The 13,026-nt window shown below is 41.1% G+C and overlaps 1 protein-coding gene across 2 annotated transcripts in view; it reads left to right on the forward strand.

The window, feature by feature from the left end:
- LOC310986071 (LIM domain and actin-binding protein 1-like) overlaps positions 1-10,318 on the forward strand; it is a 28,699-nt gene extending 18,381 nt beyond the window's left edge. Inside the window, exons 6-13 of one of the 2 annotated variants that reach the window (XM_083971826.1) lie at positions 820-874; positions 1,010-1,107; positions 1,708-1,759; positions 2,581-2,612; positions 2,731-2,864; positions 5,223-5,529; positions 7,461-7,961; positions 9,520-10,318. In XM_083971826.1, coding sequence (XP_083827952.1) covers positions 820-874; positions 1,010-1,107; positions 1,708-1,759; positions 2,581-2,612; positions 2,731-2,864; positions 5,223-5,529; positions 7,461-7,961; positions 9,520-9,915 — 1,575 coding nt within the window. In that variant the 3' untranslated portion in view covers positions 9,916-10,318. The remainder of the gene's footprint in view (positions 1-819; positions 875-1,009; positions 1,108-1,707; positions 1,760-2,580; positions 2,613-2,730; positions 2,865-5,222; positions 5,530-7,460; positions 7,962-9,519) is intronic. The other variant, XM_083971827.1, reaches the window with a different exon arrangement.
- Positions 10,319-13,026: the final 2,708 nt, after the last annotated feature.

The following is a 13,026-nucleotide window of genomic DNA, read 5'->3' on the forward strand; positions in this document are numbered from 1 at the left end:
TAAACTCTAAACTGTTGCTTATTTAACGCAAAGGACGAGTTGCACTTCATATTATTTACATGTTTGACCTCGGCGTGACCTTTCACATCTTAGAAAAGACTTAATGAGGTCATGAAGGGAAACAGTTCAGGACATAACACACTTAATATGATATATTTGACTTCTTATGCTGGTTTTACACTTGTTTTTAGGAATTAATAGAGTGTATATTGATTGTTTTATGTACATGAGCCACATCTTCAGGCTGTTCTCACCTGGATCTACTTTATTTCATAAATGTCAGTTTCTACAGTTTTTTCTGTTGAAATGTTGGTGGTAGTATTGATCGAAAATAACTACTGCTGCCAGGCCACTAGTGATAATCAAGATCTCTGCCAACAGGAGTTTTTAGTACTGACTTTATTAAAGGGATAGTTCACCCAAAAGTCTAATTTCCACTCATTATCTACTCACCCTCATGTGGGCTAAGGGCTGTGAGAAGTTTCAGAGTCCTCCGTGGCTTCTCTGAGTTACAGCGGGGTCTCGGCGTAGCACTGCATGTCCATATAACGGTTGAGAACGGAGCTCACTTTTCTTCATCCAAAAAGACACACCAAAAAACATCCAAATACCTCCATAGTGCTCGTCTGTAATGTCCCTCTTGTATTGAAGCCCCGACATGAGAAATTGTTCCGAAAAAATTAAATAAGTCTATATTTTAAGCTTGTTTGTAGCGGAAGCTCCCAGCACTGCTCTTCCTGGTCCGTCCACATCTTTGAATTGGTGAATTTTGGGTGAACTATCCCTTTAATCAATGCATCGATGGTTTCACCCTCACAGGGCGGCAGGACGGCGCTTCGCAGCTCATCATCAGACGACATGGACCAACGTGGCGGTAAGAAAGTTGATTCATCCTCAACTCACCTAACCTGCAGTAAATCCTAAAAGTCTAATGGATCATAAATTAATGAGAAATAATTAGTTTGTTTTTTTTAAATCTAAAAATCTAAAACGTCTTCTTCTGCTGCAGGTTTGTCGCCAACGGACCGAGTGCTGGAGTCGTCGTCTCTGAGGGAGAAGATGGCGAAGTACCAGGCTGCTGTTTCTAAACAAGCCGCCGCAAAAACTGTGAGTTCATGCAACATGATCGGGGTTAATATAAATGTTTGTCATGTTGAGTCTGTAGGTTTGTAAACGCAACATTCAAACATGGCCCCCTCCTCTTGGGCTCTGCAGCTCTGTGAAAATCCTACAGACTGTACCTTTAAACATGTAATACCTGTAAAGTGTTTTTAAAAAGAAGAGTTACATTTAAAAAGACCCACGATCATGAAACGATTTTATTAAAGATGAACTGCATCAAAACTTATTAAGTATGAAAATCCAGTACATCTCTGATTCCCTGAATTCTTTTAATTGTAAAATATTAAACATTTTTTAATAAATAAATGTTTCATACAGTAAAATCTGTAATGAATAAGTATATAAAGTGATCTGCTGAGGTGTTCAGAGTTCAGATCGACTCCCTCAGAGACTAAAAGTAAAGTTTGTACAGTTGTGAATGCACCATTGTGTACTAATGATGATTTATTACATCTATTCACTAATTTTACTGTATGTGTATTGTTTCCTCCCTTCCTACCTCTTTAACCTCTTCCTTCCTGCTCCGATCGGCTCCAGAAATAAAACCTCCAGATTTTGTTGTTTTCCTTTCTCCTTTTCCTTCAGGGAGCGACCGCGGACGCAGCACCTGTAACTCAGAAACACAGCGAGTGCAACGGTGAGTCGGCAAGTCACACTGGAAACTGAGTGGGGGCAGACAGTTATTAGAAGGATAGTTCAACATTTGCCCATTGCCATAATCCCTATAGTCATAGCAGTAGAGTTCGTTACCTTTAATTGTCGGTGCAAGCTATTTTTAGAACGGCGGAGCAGAGCCGTGAGCTGCTCAGAGCTACGCTACGGAGGCTCATTATGGGATTTCTTGGTTTCCCTCATCAAACTCATCAAATACACAATCAAACAACTCCACAACGCTCTGGTGGACAAGTTGTGACCTGCACATTCACCACGCTATGAGATAATAACACAACGTTACCAGACAGAGTTGTTTTAGAAGGAAATTCATGCAAAACCGCTAATGCACGTTCGCATCGTTCCTGTCAGGGACAGTTTTTCAACAAGCAGTCTCTGCATTTCCCTCTAAAACAACTCTGTCTGGTAACGTTGTGTTATTATCTCATAGTGTGGTGAATGTGCAGGTCACAACTTGTCCACCAGAGCGTTGTGGAGTTGTTGGATTGTGTATTTGATGAGTTTGATGAGGGAAACCAAGAAATCCCATAATGAGCCTCCGTAGTGTAGCTCTGAGCAGCTCACGGCTCTGCTCTGCCGTTCTAAAAACAACTTGCACCGACAATTAAAGGTAACAAACCTACTGCTATGACTATAGGGATTATGGCAATGGGACAATTTGCCAAAATGTTGAACTATCCCTTTAATATCTGCACATTGAATATTATTCATGCAGCACACAACATGGAATATGAAACAATTATTGATTGGATTATTATGTGTGATTTGTGTGTGTGTGTGTTTCAGGTGAGAGCGCCGAGCCGCCTAAAACAACCAGGGTGAGTGAGTCATCATGAGTCATCATGAGTCATCGGTGCAGAATCCAATATCTAATATCAGCTGCTGTTGATTGTGGATAAATCTGACTTGTGTGTGTGTCTTTCGTTGTGTGTTTAGAAGTTCTGTGCGCCGGTGAGGGAGACGTGCGTGGCTTGTCTGAAGACGGTTTATCCTCTGGAGAGACTCGTGGCTCATCAGCAGGTTTATCACAAGAGCTGCTTCCGCTGCGTCCACTGCAGCACCACGCTCAGGTCCGTGTCCCAGTGTCTGCTCATTCTCACAAGACTGCAGTAATCTGATTACTTTTTCAGAAAGAAAGAAAGGTAGGGAGGTAGGTAGGGAGAGAAGAAAGGGAAAAAAGCAGGTAGGTAGGAAGGAAGGTAGGGAGGAAGACAGAAAGAAAGAAACAAAGGTTGGTAGGGAGGAAGAAAAGAAAGTAGGTAGGTAGGAAGGAAATTAGGGAGGAAGAAAGAAAGAAAGGTAGGAAGGTTGGTCAGTAGATAGGAAGGTAAGGAGAAAGAAAGAAAGAAAGGTAGGGAGGTACTAGGGAGAGAAGAAAGGAAAGAAAAAAAAGTAGGTTGGTAGGAAGGAAGGAAGGTAGGGAGGAAGAAAGAAAGGTAGGTCGGAAGGAAGATAGGGACGAAGAAAGAAAGAAAGGTAGTAGGAAGGAAGGTAGGAAGAAAGACAGAAACAAAGAGGTTGGTAGGGAGGAAGAAAAGAAAGAAAAAAAAAGTAGGAAGGTACTGTAGGAAGGAAGGTAGGGAGGAAGAAAAGAAAGGAGAAAAAAAAGGTGGTAGGTTGGTAGGTAGGTAGGAAAGTAGGGAGAAAGAAAGAAAGAAAGAAAGGTCGATCAGTAGATAGGAAGGTAGGGAGAAATAAAGAAAGGTAGGGAGAGAAGAAAGGAAAGAAAAAAAAAGTAGGTAGGTAGTTAGGGAGGAAGGAACGTTAGGGAGAAAGAAAGAAAGAAAGAAAGAAAGAAAGAAAGAAAGAAAGAAAGAAAGAAAGAAAGAAAGAAAGAAACTAACTAGTAATGTAACTAATTACTATTGAACCATAGTGACCAGAACAGTAATTTGATCACTTTTAACAGGTGTACTAGGTAAGTTATTTACTTTCCCAGAGTAATTTGCCCAACAACGCTGCGGTGTGAGTGACCCAATACAACCGTCTCCATCACGCAAAACAACATGAACACAAAACTTGCAATACATTCCAGCACGGTTTTCCAAGACTTCATCTCCCATCGGATCCCAAATCTGTTAGAACACGGCTTCCCAAACTTTTCCATGCCAAGGCCCCCTGAATAGCATTAGCTTCTGGTTGGGGAGCCTCTCTGCAAACCCACCGACAACAATACTATGAAATATGTGAAGAAACATCAACTTCTGAATGCGTTTTCATACTTTTATGAAGGCAACAGCTTGTTTAGATTTGTTTTCTAGGGTTTGACAGGTTCTGTCTTAACATTCACAGTCACATGCTCAGGTGACGCTGAAGTTTTGAAGGTTGTAAACACTCATTTCAGAAGTGATAGCCAGTTTTCTCTGTGGTGGTAAACACATACTTGATGCTTTTCCTTTTCAAAAACCTGCTGTTCGTATTTGTAGCACTAGCTACGTAGCTACATGCTAGTTGGAGGAGCAGAGCAGCTTGATGCCAGGTCAACACCAACAGTTTTATGACGTCATGAACAATGTTTTGACTGAAAGATTTCCATATGTCATGTTATTATAAATTATATTTTGTTATAATATTTTTAAAAAACCCAACAAAAAAATGATTTTGTTCCTTCATTTTGTTCTCATCTTGCCTCCAATTTGCTGAAGAACCCCTCACAACCTCCCGGGGGCTGAAAACCACTGTGTTAGGAGACTACACATATTGATGCACAATTAAGAAAGTCCCAAAAGTAATTTCTGACGTTGACCTTGTGTGCATCAACAGGAAGTGGTGCAGAAACATCACATGGAAGTTTGGCTCCCAACTCCCTGTAGCAAGAAGATTGTTTTGGGAAATGAACAGATGTGTTACACTTGAAAAGATCACATAGACACTTACTTACACTTACTACTAATTACAATACTTTTATAGAGATTTGGCAGCTTTATTATATGGACTTTGCCAACTTCTATAGTGGACAGTTCATTAGAATCAATGAGCCTCTGGTCATTAGTCTCAGCATATTGTTTGTCTCGTGTGACGATATATTTTCAGTTGGTTGGAAATAGAGATGCACCAATCCAGTTTTTTCCCGATCCAATACGAATGAATGAACCGTATACCTCGCCATGTGAGTGAAGGCATCAGGCTTGACATAAACATTTAGCCTTGTTAAAAAAAGGTAACAAATTAACACAGATATAAATGTACAAAGTGTACATTGGCAGCAAAAAGAAATAAATAACTCTGTAACTATATTGCTGTGTATGATATGTAATAAAAAAGAAATGACTGGATCGGCCTCATTCATCTGATATCTGATCCAGCTAATTAGTCAATATCGGAGCCGATATCCGATCCGGGTATTGGATCGGTGAATCTCTAGTTGGAAACAACCTGCAGAAAGATGTAAAATCACATCTGTCTGTGCTTCTTCTCTGTGTTTCCAGCCTGGGGAACTACGCCTCTCTGCACGGCAACGTCTACTGCAAGCCCCACTTCAGTCAGCTGTTCAAAGCCAAAGGGAACTACGACGAGGGCTTCGGCCACCGTCCTCACAAGGAGCTGTGGGAGCCTCGAGTGGAAGGAGGAGACGGCGAAGAGGAGGAGGCGGCGGCGGCGGTGAAGCCTAAAGAAGCAGAGGAAGCAGAGGAACCGGTGAGAGCGACGCGTCCAGCTGAGATCAGCCGGGACTCGGCGGCAGCGGCAGCGGAGAAGGAGGAGGAGAAGGAGGAGGTGATGTCTCCGCAGGTGAAGGTGAGCAGAACAGTAATTTGATTACTTTTAATAGGTGTAAGAAAGAAAGAAAGAAAGAAAGAAAGAGAGGTTGGTAGGTAGGGAGGAAGAAAAGAAAGAAAAATAAAGTAGGTAGGTAGGTAGGAAGGAAGGTAGGAAGGAAAGAAAGAAAGAAAGAAAGGTAGGAAGGTTGGTCGGTAGATAGGAAGGTAAGGAGAAAGAAAGAAAGGTAGGGAGGTAGGGAGAGAAGAAAGGAAAGAAAAAAAGCAGGTAGGGAGGAAGGAAGAAAGGGAGAAAGAAAGATAGAAAGGTAGTAGGAAGGAAGGTAGGAAGGAAGACAGAAAGAAAGAAAAAAAAGTAGGTAGGTAGTTAGGAAGGAAGAAAGAAAGAAAGAAAGAAAGAAAGAAAGAAAGAAAGAAAGAAAGAAAAGTAAAGTAGGTAGGTTGGTAGGTAAGAAGGAAGGTAGGGAGGAGAAACTTGTCATGTAACTAACTAGTAATGTAACTAATTACTCTTGAAACAGAGTGACCAGAACAGTAATTTGATTACTTTTAATAGGTGTACTACTAGGTCATTTATTTACTTTCCCAGAGTAATTTGCCCAACAACGCTGCGGTGTGACCCAATACAACCGTCTCCATCAAACCTGGATTAACACAAAACAACATGAACACAAAACTTGCAATACATTCCAGCACGGTTTTCCAAGACTTCGTCTCCCATCAGATCCCAAATCTGTTTGTTAGAACAGTGATTCCCAAACTTTTCCATGCCAAGGCCCCTGATTAGCATTAGCTTCTGGTTTGCAAACCCACCAACAACAATACTATGAAATATGTGAAGAAACATCAACTCCTGAATGTGTTTTAATACTTTTATGAAGACATTTGTTTAGATTTGTTTTCTAGGGTATCTAGGGTTTGACAGGTTTTGTCTTAACATTCACAGTCACACGCTCAAGTGATGTTGAAGTTTTGAAGGTTGTAAACACTCATTTCAGAAGTCGTAGCCAATTTTCTTTGTGGTGGTAATCACATACTTGATGTATACTGCCTCATACGTGCAGGTTTTAGTTGGACGGGAGTTTTACAGTTGTTTTTTGGGCTTTTCCTTTTCAAAAACCTGCTGTGTATATTTGTAGCACTACGTAGCTACGTAGCTACATGCTAGTTGGAGGCAGGGCCGGCCCCTGGCATAAACCCTCTATGCGGTTGTTTAGGGCCACAGCCGTTAGGTGGGGGGTCACATGATCAGAAAGGTACCGGGGTTCATCAAGTCATTTAAACATCCTGAGGTCTGCACGTGCAGCTATGAGCTTTATATGTAATGTGAAGTCAATATTCAGCTTCTTTTATCTCACATTTGAGACATTTGGTGAAAATAGAACGGCAGAATGACAACATTTGTGCTCAAAAAGCAATCTTACAAAATTTCATTTTAGACTTGTTTTCTACACTTATCTATTACTGTATTCATATCCTATTTCAAGCACCAAAACAGTTCATTCTCATGACTGAAGGTGTGTTTTTACAAGGGATTTGAAAATTTTCAAAAAGCAGACCTCAAATTTCCAGCATTTGGCCTAAATTATTTCTTTCTACAGTGTTCTAGGACAAACTGGCCTCAGTGTGCTTACAGCGGAGGTTCTAATATTTAGACATAAAACACTTGAGTATTGTTACATCTGCAAGTATCTTAAAAAGATACATTTAAGAAAATATGTTAAATTCGAGAAAATGGCCTCAAACCTCAGAGGGCATAAACACGTCTGTGTTCAGTTTTAACCAGTGATTTGGTGTTTGCGCTTAGAGTGCAGGGCCACAAACAAAAATCTTGTTTAGGGGGCCACCAACATCCTAGGGCCGGCCCTGGTTGGAGGAGCAGAGCAGCTTGATGTCAGGTCAACAACACCAACAGTTTAATGACGTCATGAACAATGTTTTTACTGGCAGGTGACGGACATGACGGCCTTACTGGAGACGCGGGCGCAGCCTCGAAGCAGCAGCAGCAGCAGCAGCGGCGGCGTCGCCACGGAGAAACAAGAGTCTCCTGAGAAACCGGCTGAAACTCGCAGGCTGAGGATCGCCTGGCCTCCTCCGGCCGGCGCCGAGGGAAACGCGGTGAATCCGCTGAGTCCCGTCACAGAGGGAATCTCCTCCTCCTCCTCCAACCGGCCGCTGAGAGCCAAGTGGCCCCCGGACGGAGAGACACCGTCGTCCTTCCAGAGCTCGGATCGCATCGAGCTGAGCAGCCTGAGGAGGAGCTCGTCCATGAAGGAGCGCACTCGGCCGTTCACCCTCGCCGCCAAACCCGCGGCCGCAGCAGCAGCCGGACTGCCGCCGGGCCCCCGGGAGCCGCGCCGGCCCCTGAAGGCGCTGCAGGACTGGAGAGCCTCGTTCGAGGAGAGAAACCCGTCGGAGAAGCCGCTGAAAGAAAAGCAGCAGGAGAAAAAGGTAGGTGCAGGGACGATATGCTTCTCTCCCGATACGAGTCTTCTACGATCTTTTGGATGCCGATTCGATTTAAATTGCGATTCTACGATTTTTAGTCTGCATTTTTTTTTTTTTTTTTTTTTTTTTAAGTATATTTTTTGGCTTTTCATGCCTTTATTAGATAGGACAGTTCAGAGTGTGACAGGAAATGGGAGGCAGAGAGGGAGGAATGACACACAGGACAGGGCTGTCCAACGCGGGACTTGAACCGGGGCCGCCTGCAGCGAGGACTATAGCCTCTACACATGGGGCGGGTGCTCTACCAACTGAGCTAAACACCGCCCCTAGTCTGCATTTTTAACACCAGTGAAACAGTTGAATGATTATGATTGTCTACAGACTAGAATTAAAGTCAGAGGTTCGAAGACGATCAGATACCGTCGTAGTTCCGACCAAAAACGGCGATTCAGCTGCGTTATTCTCATGACCCGCCGGCAGCGTCCACGAAACCGAAAGTAAGGAAACGTTGGTCGGCTCGCCCAGCATTTCCACCATTAATTAAAATAACATAATAACGATAGAGACAAAACAATATATTTATCGAAAATGGAGCCATTAACAAGTGGTAACGTAGATTCATCCACATTAATATGATACCGTAGATGACCATTTATTAGCCCGGGCGTTTAATATGCTAAATCGACTTGGACCCCAGGCGTTTATAAGAACCAGGCGCGTATTTGCAACAGGCTACAATTTATTTTTGCAATGAGCAGCACCAGACCATCATGCAAAGAACAAGGAGCTCACCATAGCACCACTGGAACAAAACTACTTTTTCCCCCGACGCATCTTTATTGACATCAGACAATAAATACAAAGACAGTTTGTCTGTGTAACCGCGACACAGGGAGCTGATCAGAGCAGTGTTATGAATGATAACGGAAGGGGGGGTCGATCGCGGTAATTTCAACACTGTAGCGCATTTATCTATATCCCTATATCCCTCAGTCTAGCGTGTGTGTGTGTGTGTGTGTGTGTGTGTGTGTGTGTGTGTGTGTGTGTGTGTGTGTGTGTGTGTGTGTGTGTGTGTGTGTGTGTGTGTGTGTGTGTGTGTGTGTGTGTGTGTGTGTGTGTGTGTGTGTGTGTGTGTGTGTGTGTGTGTGTGTGTGTGTGTGTGTGTGTGTGTGTGTGTGTGTCTGCATCTGCATGCGAGAGAGAGAGAGAGAGAGGAGAGGCTGACTGACAGAAGAGGTGAGAGCCGGTGAAGCGCTGTTAAAAGAAACTTTTGTTTTCTGTGCAAGACTATGGTAAACACTTAATCGCCCGGGCGTTTAATTGAACCGGCGTTTATTATGCCAAATGAGCTCGGACCCCGGCGGCTATTAGCACAGGCGCGTATTTGCACGCGGGCGACTATTTGGTCATCTACGGTACTTTTTTATAACCAAATAGAAACTCCTCGTTGTCCCTTTAAAAAAAATAAAGATTTTTGAAAAAGAAAATCGATTTAAAAATTGTCAAAAAAAATATTGCGATACTTATGTGAATCGATTTTTTTTTTCTCCCATCCCTATAGGAGGAGAAGGAGCCTCAGAGTGAAGCAAGACAAAGAAAGAACACGTCAGAGGAGGAAGAGGAGGAGGAGACGAGAGGGAGAAGAGGCGGAGCGGCGCTGAAGGAAAACGTCTCGGCGGCGACGACGATGGTGACGATGGCGGCAGAAAAAGAAAAAGCAAAAGAAAGAAACGGGTCAGTGAGGAGCATCTCTCCGGACGTCTCTGCCTCTCCATCTCCATCTCCGCCTCCGCAGCCGAAACAGAACCGAGCGTCGCAGGACGTCGGCTTCTGGGAGGACGACAAGGCAGGAAGCAACGGAGAGGAGGAGGAGGAGGAGGAGGAGGAGGAGATGAGCGCCGAGGATCTGATCAAGAGGAACCGCTACTACGACGAGGAGGAGGAGGAGGAGTCGTAATCATCGTCGTCGTGGGAACATCTTCACCATACAAACCTTGTCACTTTGTTTTGTTTTTTCTCACTTTACAAGCAGCTTAGAAAGAAATTTAGCTTCGCCAGATTTTAGTGTTTCGAGAGGTGTGTGTGTGTGCGTGTGCATCTGATTTGACAACTGCCTTTGATTAGTAAAGATTTGCTGTTGTTTCTTTTTTTACATGTTAATTATAAACTGTAAAAATATCTAAAGCGGCTTTTATATGACTCCTGATTATAAAACTGGAAGGTGGGAATCTGATCTGATGATGATTATACACTGTAAAAACTCTAAATCTTACCAAGAATATTTGTCTTATTTCCAGTCAAAATGTAATTTCTAGTCAAAACAAATCTCATTATACCTAAAATAAGTATATTTATACATATACATATACATTCATAGTTATACATAAAAAAGTAGCTTGTTTTTAGACACTTTTTACTTATTTCAAGCATATTTTCACTTGAAATAAGTAGAAAAATCTGATAGTGGAGCAAGTTTTTCTTTCTTATTACAAGCACAAAAAACTTCCTTTCACTGGCAGATTTTTCTACTTATTTCAAGTGAAAATTTGTTTGAAACAAGTAAAATGATCTAAAAACAAGTTAATTTTTAGGTGATGAGTCTTATTTAAAGTGGAAAGAGATTAGTTTTGACTAGAAATGAGACATTTTCACAAGAAATAAGACAAGTTTTTGCAGTGTATGCATCATAAGTGGCGCATTATTGTCCAAACGGTGACACATTCAAGTGCTTTCATGTTGTTTTGTCCAGATCTCAACATCGTGCATCTTAAATTTTTATCTTATTTTATTTTACACATCGCCGGCCAGCTTCGTAAAGAAAAAGACCCGAGTCTTCTCTCAGGGACGAAGACACAGACACTGACCCTCAGCGTCACGTGCAGCTGCCTTCCTTTGGTGTCCCCTCCACTCAGTCCTGTCCTAAAAATAAGAATTACAATAAGAAATGTCAAGTTTAACACACAACTGACTTGTTGTTGAACCTTTGCAGAGGAATTTAGTGATCGATACCACCTCCGTCCTGCAGGGGGCTCCATGGGTTTATAGAAAAACTGCAGCTGGAGCTTCGAGGACAAACACCTTTTCTTTTCTCTTTAGTGTTGAAATAGCCTTCGTTATATTATATCATCTGGTGTGAGTCACATCATCAACATCATTTACTTGCAAATGTTATCTGTTAACCTGAAAACTGTTCAAAGAGAAACTAGAATAAAATCAAAATCAAGTTGTTGTTTTTTTTTGGCCTTCAAATGCTGATCTGATTTGTTTTGTATGTAAAACACTTTGTATTTTATAAAAAATGTGCCGTGGAATATATATATGTTTGCACTGCAGGATGTCTTTTTTTTTTTTTTAAATGACAAATTTTGTATACTGACACATTGGGCATTACAGTTTTAACTGTGATTGAAACATAATTAAAAATGCATCAATAATAAAGATGACAGTGTCTTATTCTTTTTCTCTTAGATCAACTGGACTTTCTATTATATCATTTACACTGCAGTCAGAATATATTATTACCTCTCTTCTTGTTACAAGGACAAAATCTAAATCATGATACATATAAGACCAAAGAAACAGATATTATCCTCCTCAGTGATGATCTCCAACTACTGTACTTCTGTTGCAGAACTTTAAATTAAAGATAATGCAATATTAACTTTACATAAACTGGGGGTAAAAGACTTTGCTTTAAAAATGCATTTACATTTAAAGCCCCAAGTGTTTTTCTTATAATTAAACTTGACAGTGACAAAAAAAAGAAAAAGAAAAAGTGCAATGAATGTGACGATTCTTCTTTTTTTATTATTTTGGCATTTTTATCTGATCGTTTTTAGTTGTAAAGAGACAGAATGGAGGAGAGACAAGTCGACATGATACAAAAAACACAAAAAACAGAGAAGAAAGTGAAAGAAAATAAATGTGATGATGTCAAACTTGATTCATGATTCGCTCCATGAACGGAGATCAGCTTCAGCAGCAGAGGATCAATTTTAACTCTTGAACATAAAAACATCCTACAGTCCTTATTACAATGAAAAAATCTGCAAGAATTGATCCTGTGAAGTGTTTTTCAGTGACAGACACACAGTTGTGATGATATTTCTTTTCAGTGTGGATGCAGCTTTTAATTAAAATCGACCAACATGAAGTGGTAAACCTTCCTGCCAGGTTCAAAACAAAAACACAAGGAAATATTAATCAACAGCGTTAGAGGTAAATGTTCAAACCCTTTTACAAAGTCACAGCTGTTGCCTGTGATTGCCGCCTGTTGCCTGTTTGTGGTTGTTGTGGTTGTGATTATATTCTGGTGAATGACTCAACAACCTGCAACACAAAGAGCTGCAGAGAGAGAAACCGTGATGATCTGCTGCTGCTGCTGCTGCTGCTGCTGCTTCCTCACGACTCGGCTGGAGAACAAGGAAGGAGCTGTGTTCGGCTCACCAAAATAAAAGCTTTTATACTCAACATCATTTTTTATTTTTTCTTCTTTGAATTTGGAAAATATGGATTCTTTAAAAAAAAAAAACATAACCGTGGTGGTTTTGCAGCCATAAAACAAAGAAAGCAAAAAAAAAGCTTGACAGGTAAATAACAGTTTGTGGTGAACAGTTGCAGCGAAGTCAAACGAACAAATGATTGAAAAGAGAAAAAAAAAGAGACAAGGTCATTTTGATTTTCAAATACCTGAGAGCAGCAAAACCGTTCGTTATGGCTTCAGTTTTCATTTTCAACATTCAAATATTCAGATTATAAAACTACAGACGTTCTCCCACACAACCTGCACTTCAATAACTCTTGTTTTTTCCTATTTGTCTTTCATTCATGACTGGTTTTCTATTTCATCCACATAATGTTCAATTTAATTTTCTGACTTCTCATATAGAAGAACAGGAGAAATAATAATGTTTGGCATCGTTTTTTTTTTTCTTTTATTTAACTAGTAATGAGGTATTTTCATTGTCTCATTGTGTGTGTGTGTGAGGCTGATGATCCGGTTTTATGTTTCTAGATAAAATGAGAAGCGTCATGTTGTTGGTTTATCTGGAGTTTATCTTCTGATGTG

This window comes from Trachurus trachurus (genome assembly GCF_905171665.1).
Source record: "Trachurus trachurus genome assembly, chromosome: 5".
Lineage (NCBI taxonomy): Eukaryota > Metazoa > Chordata > Actinopteri > Carangiformes > Carangidae > Trachurus > Trachurus trachurus.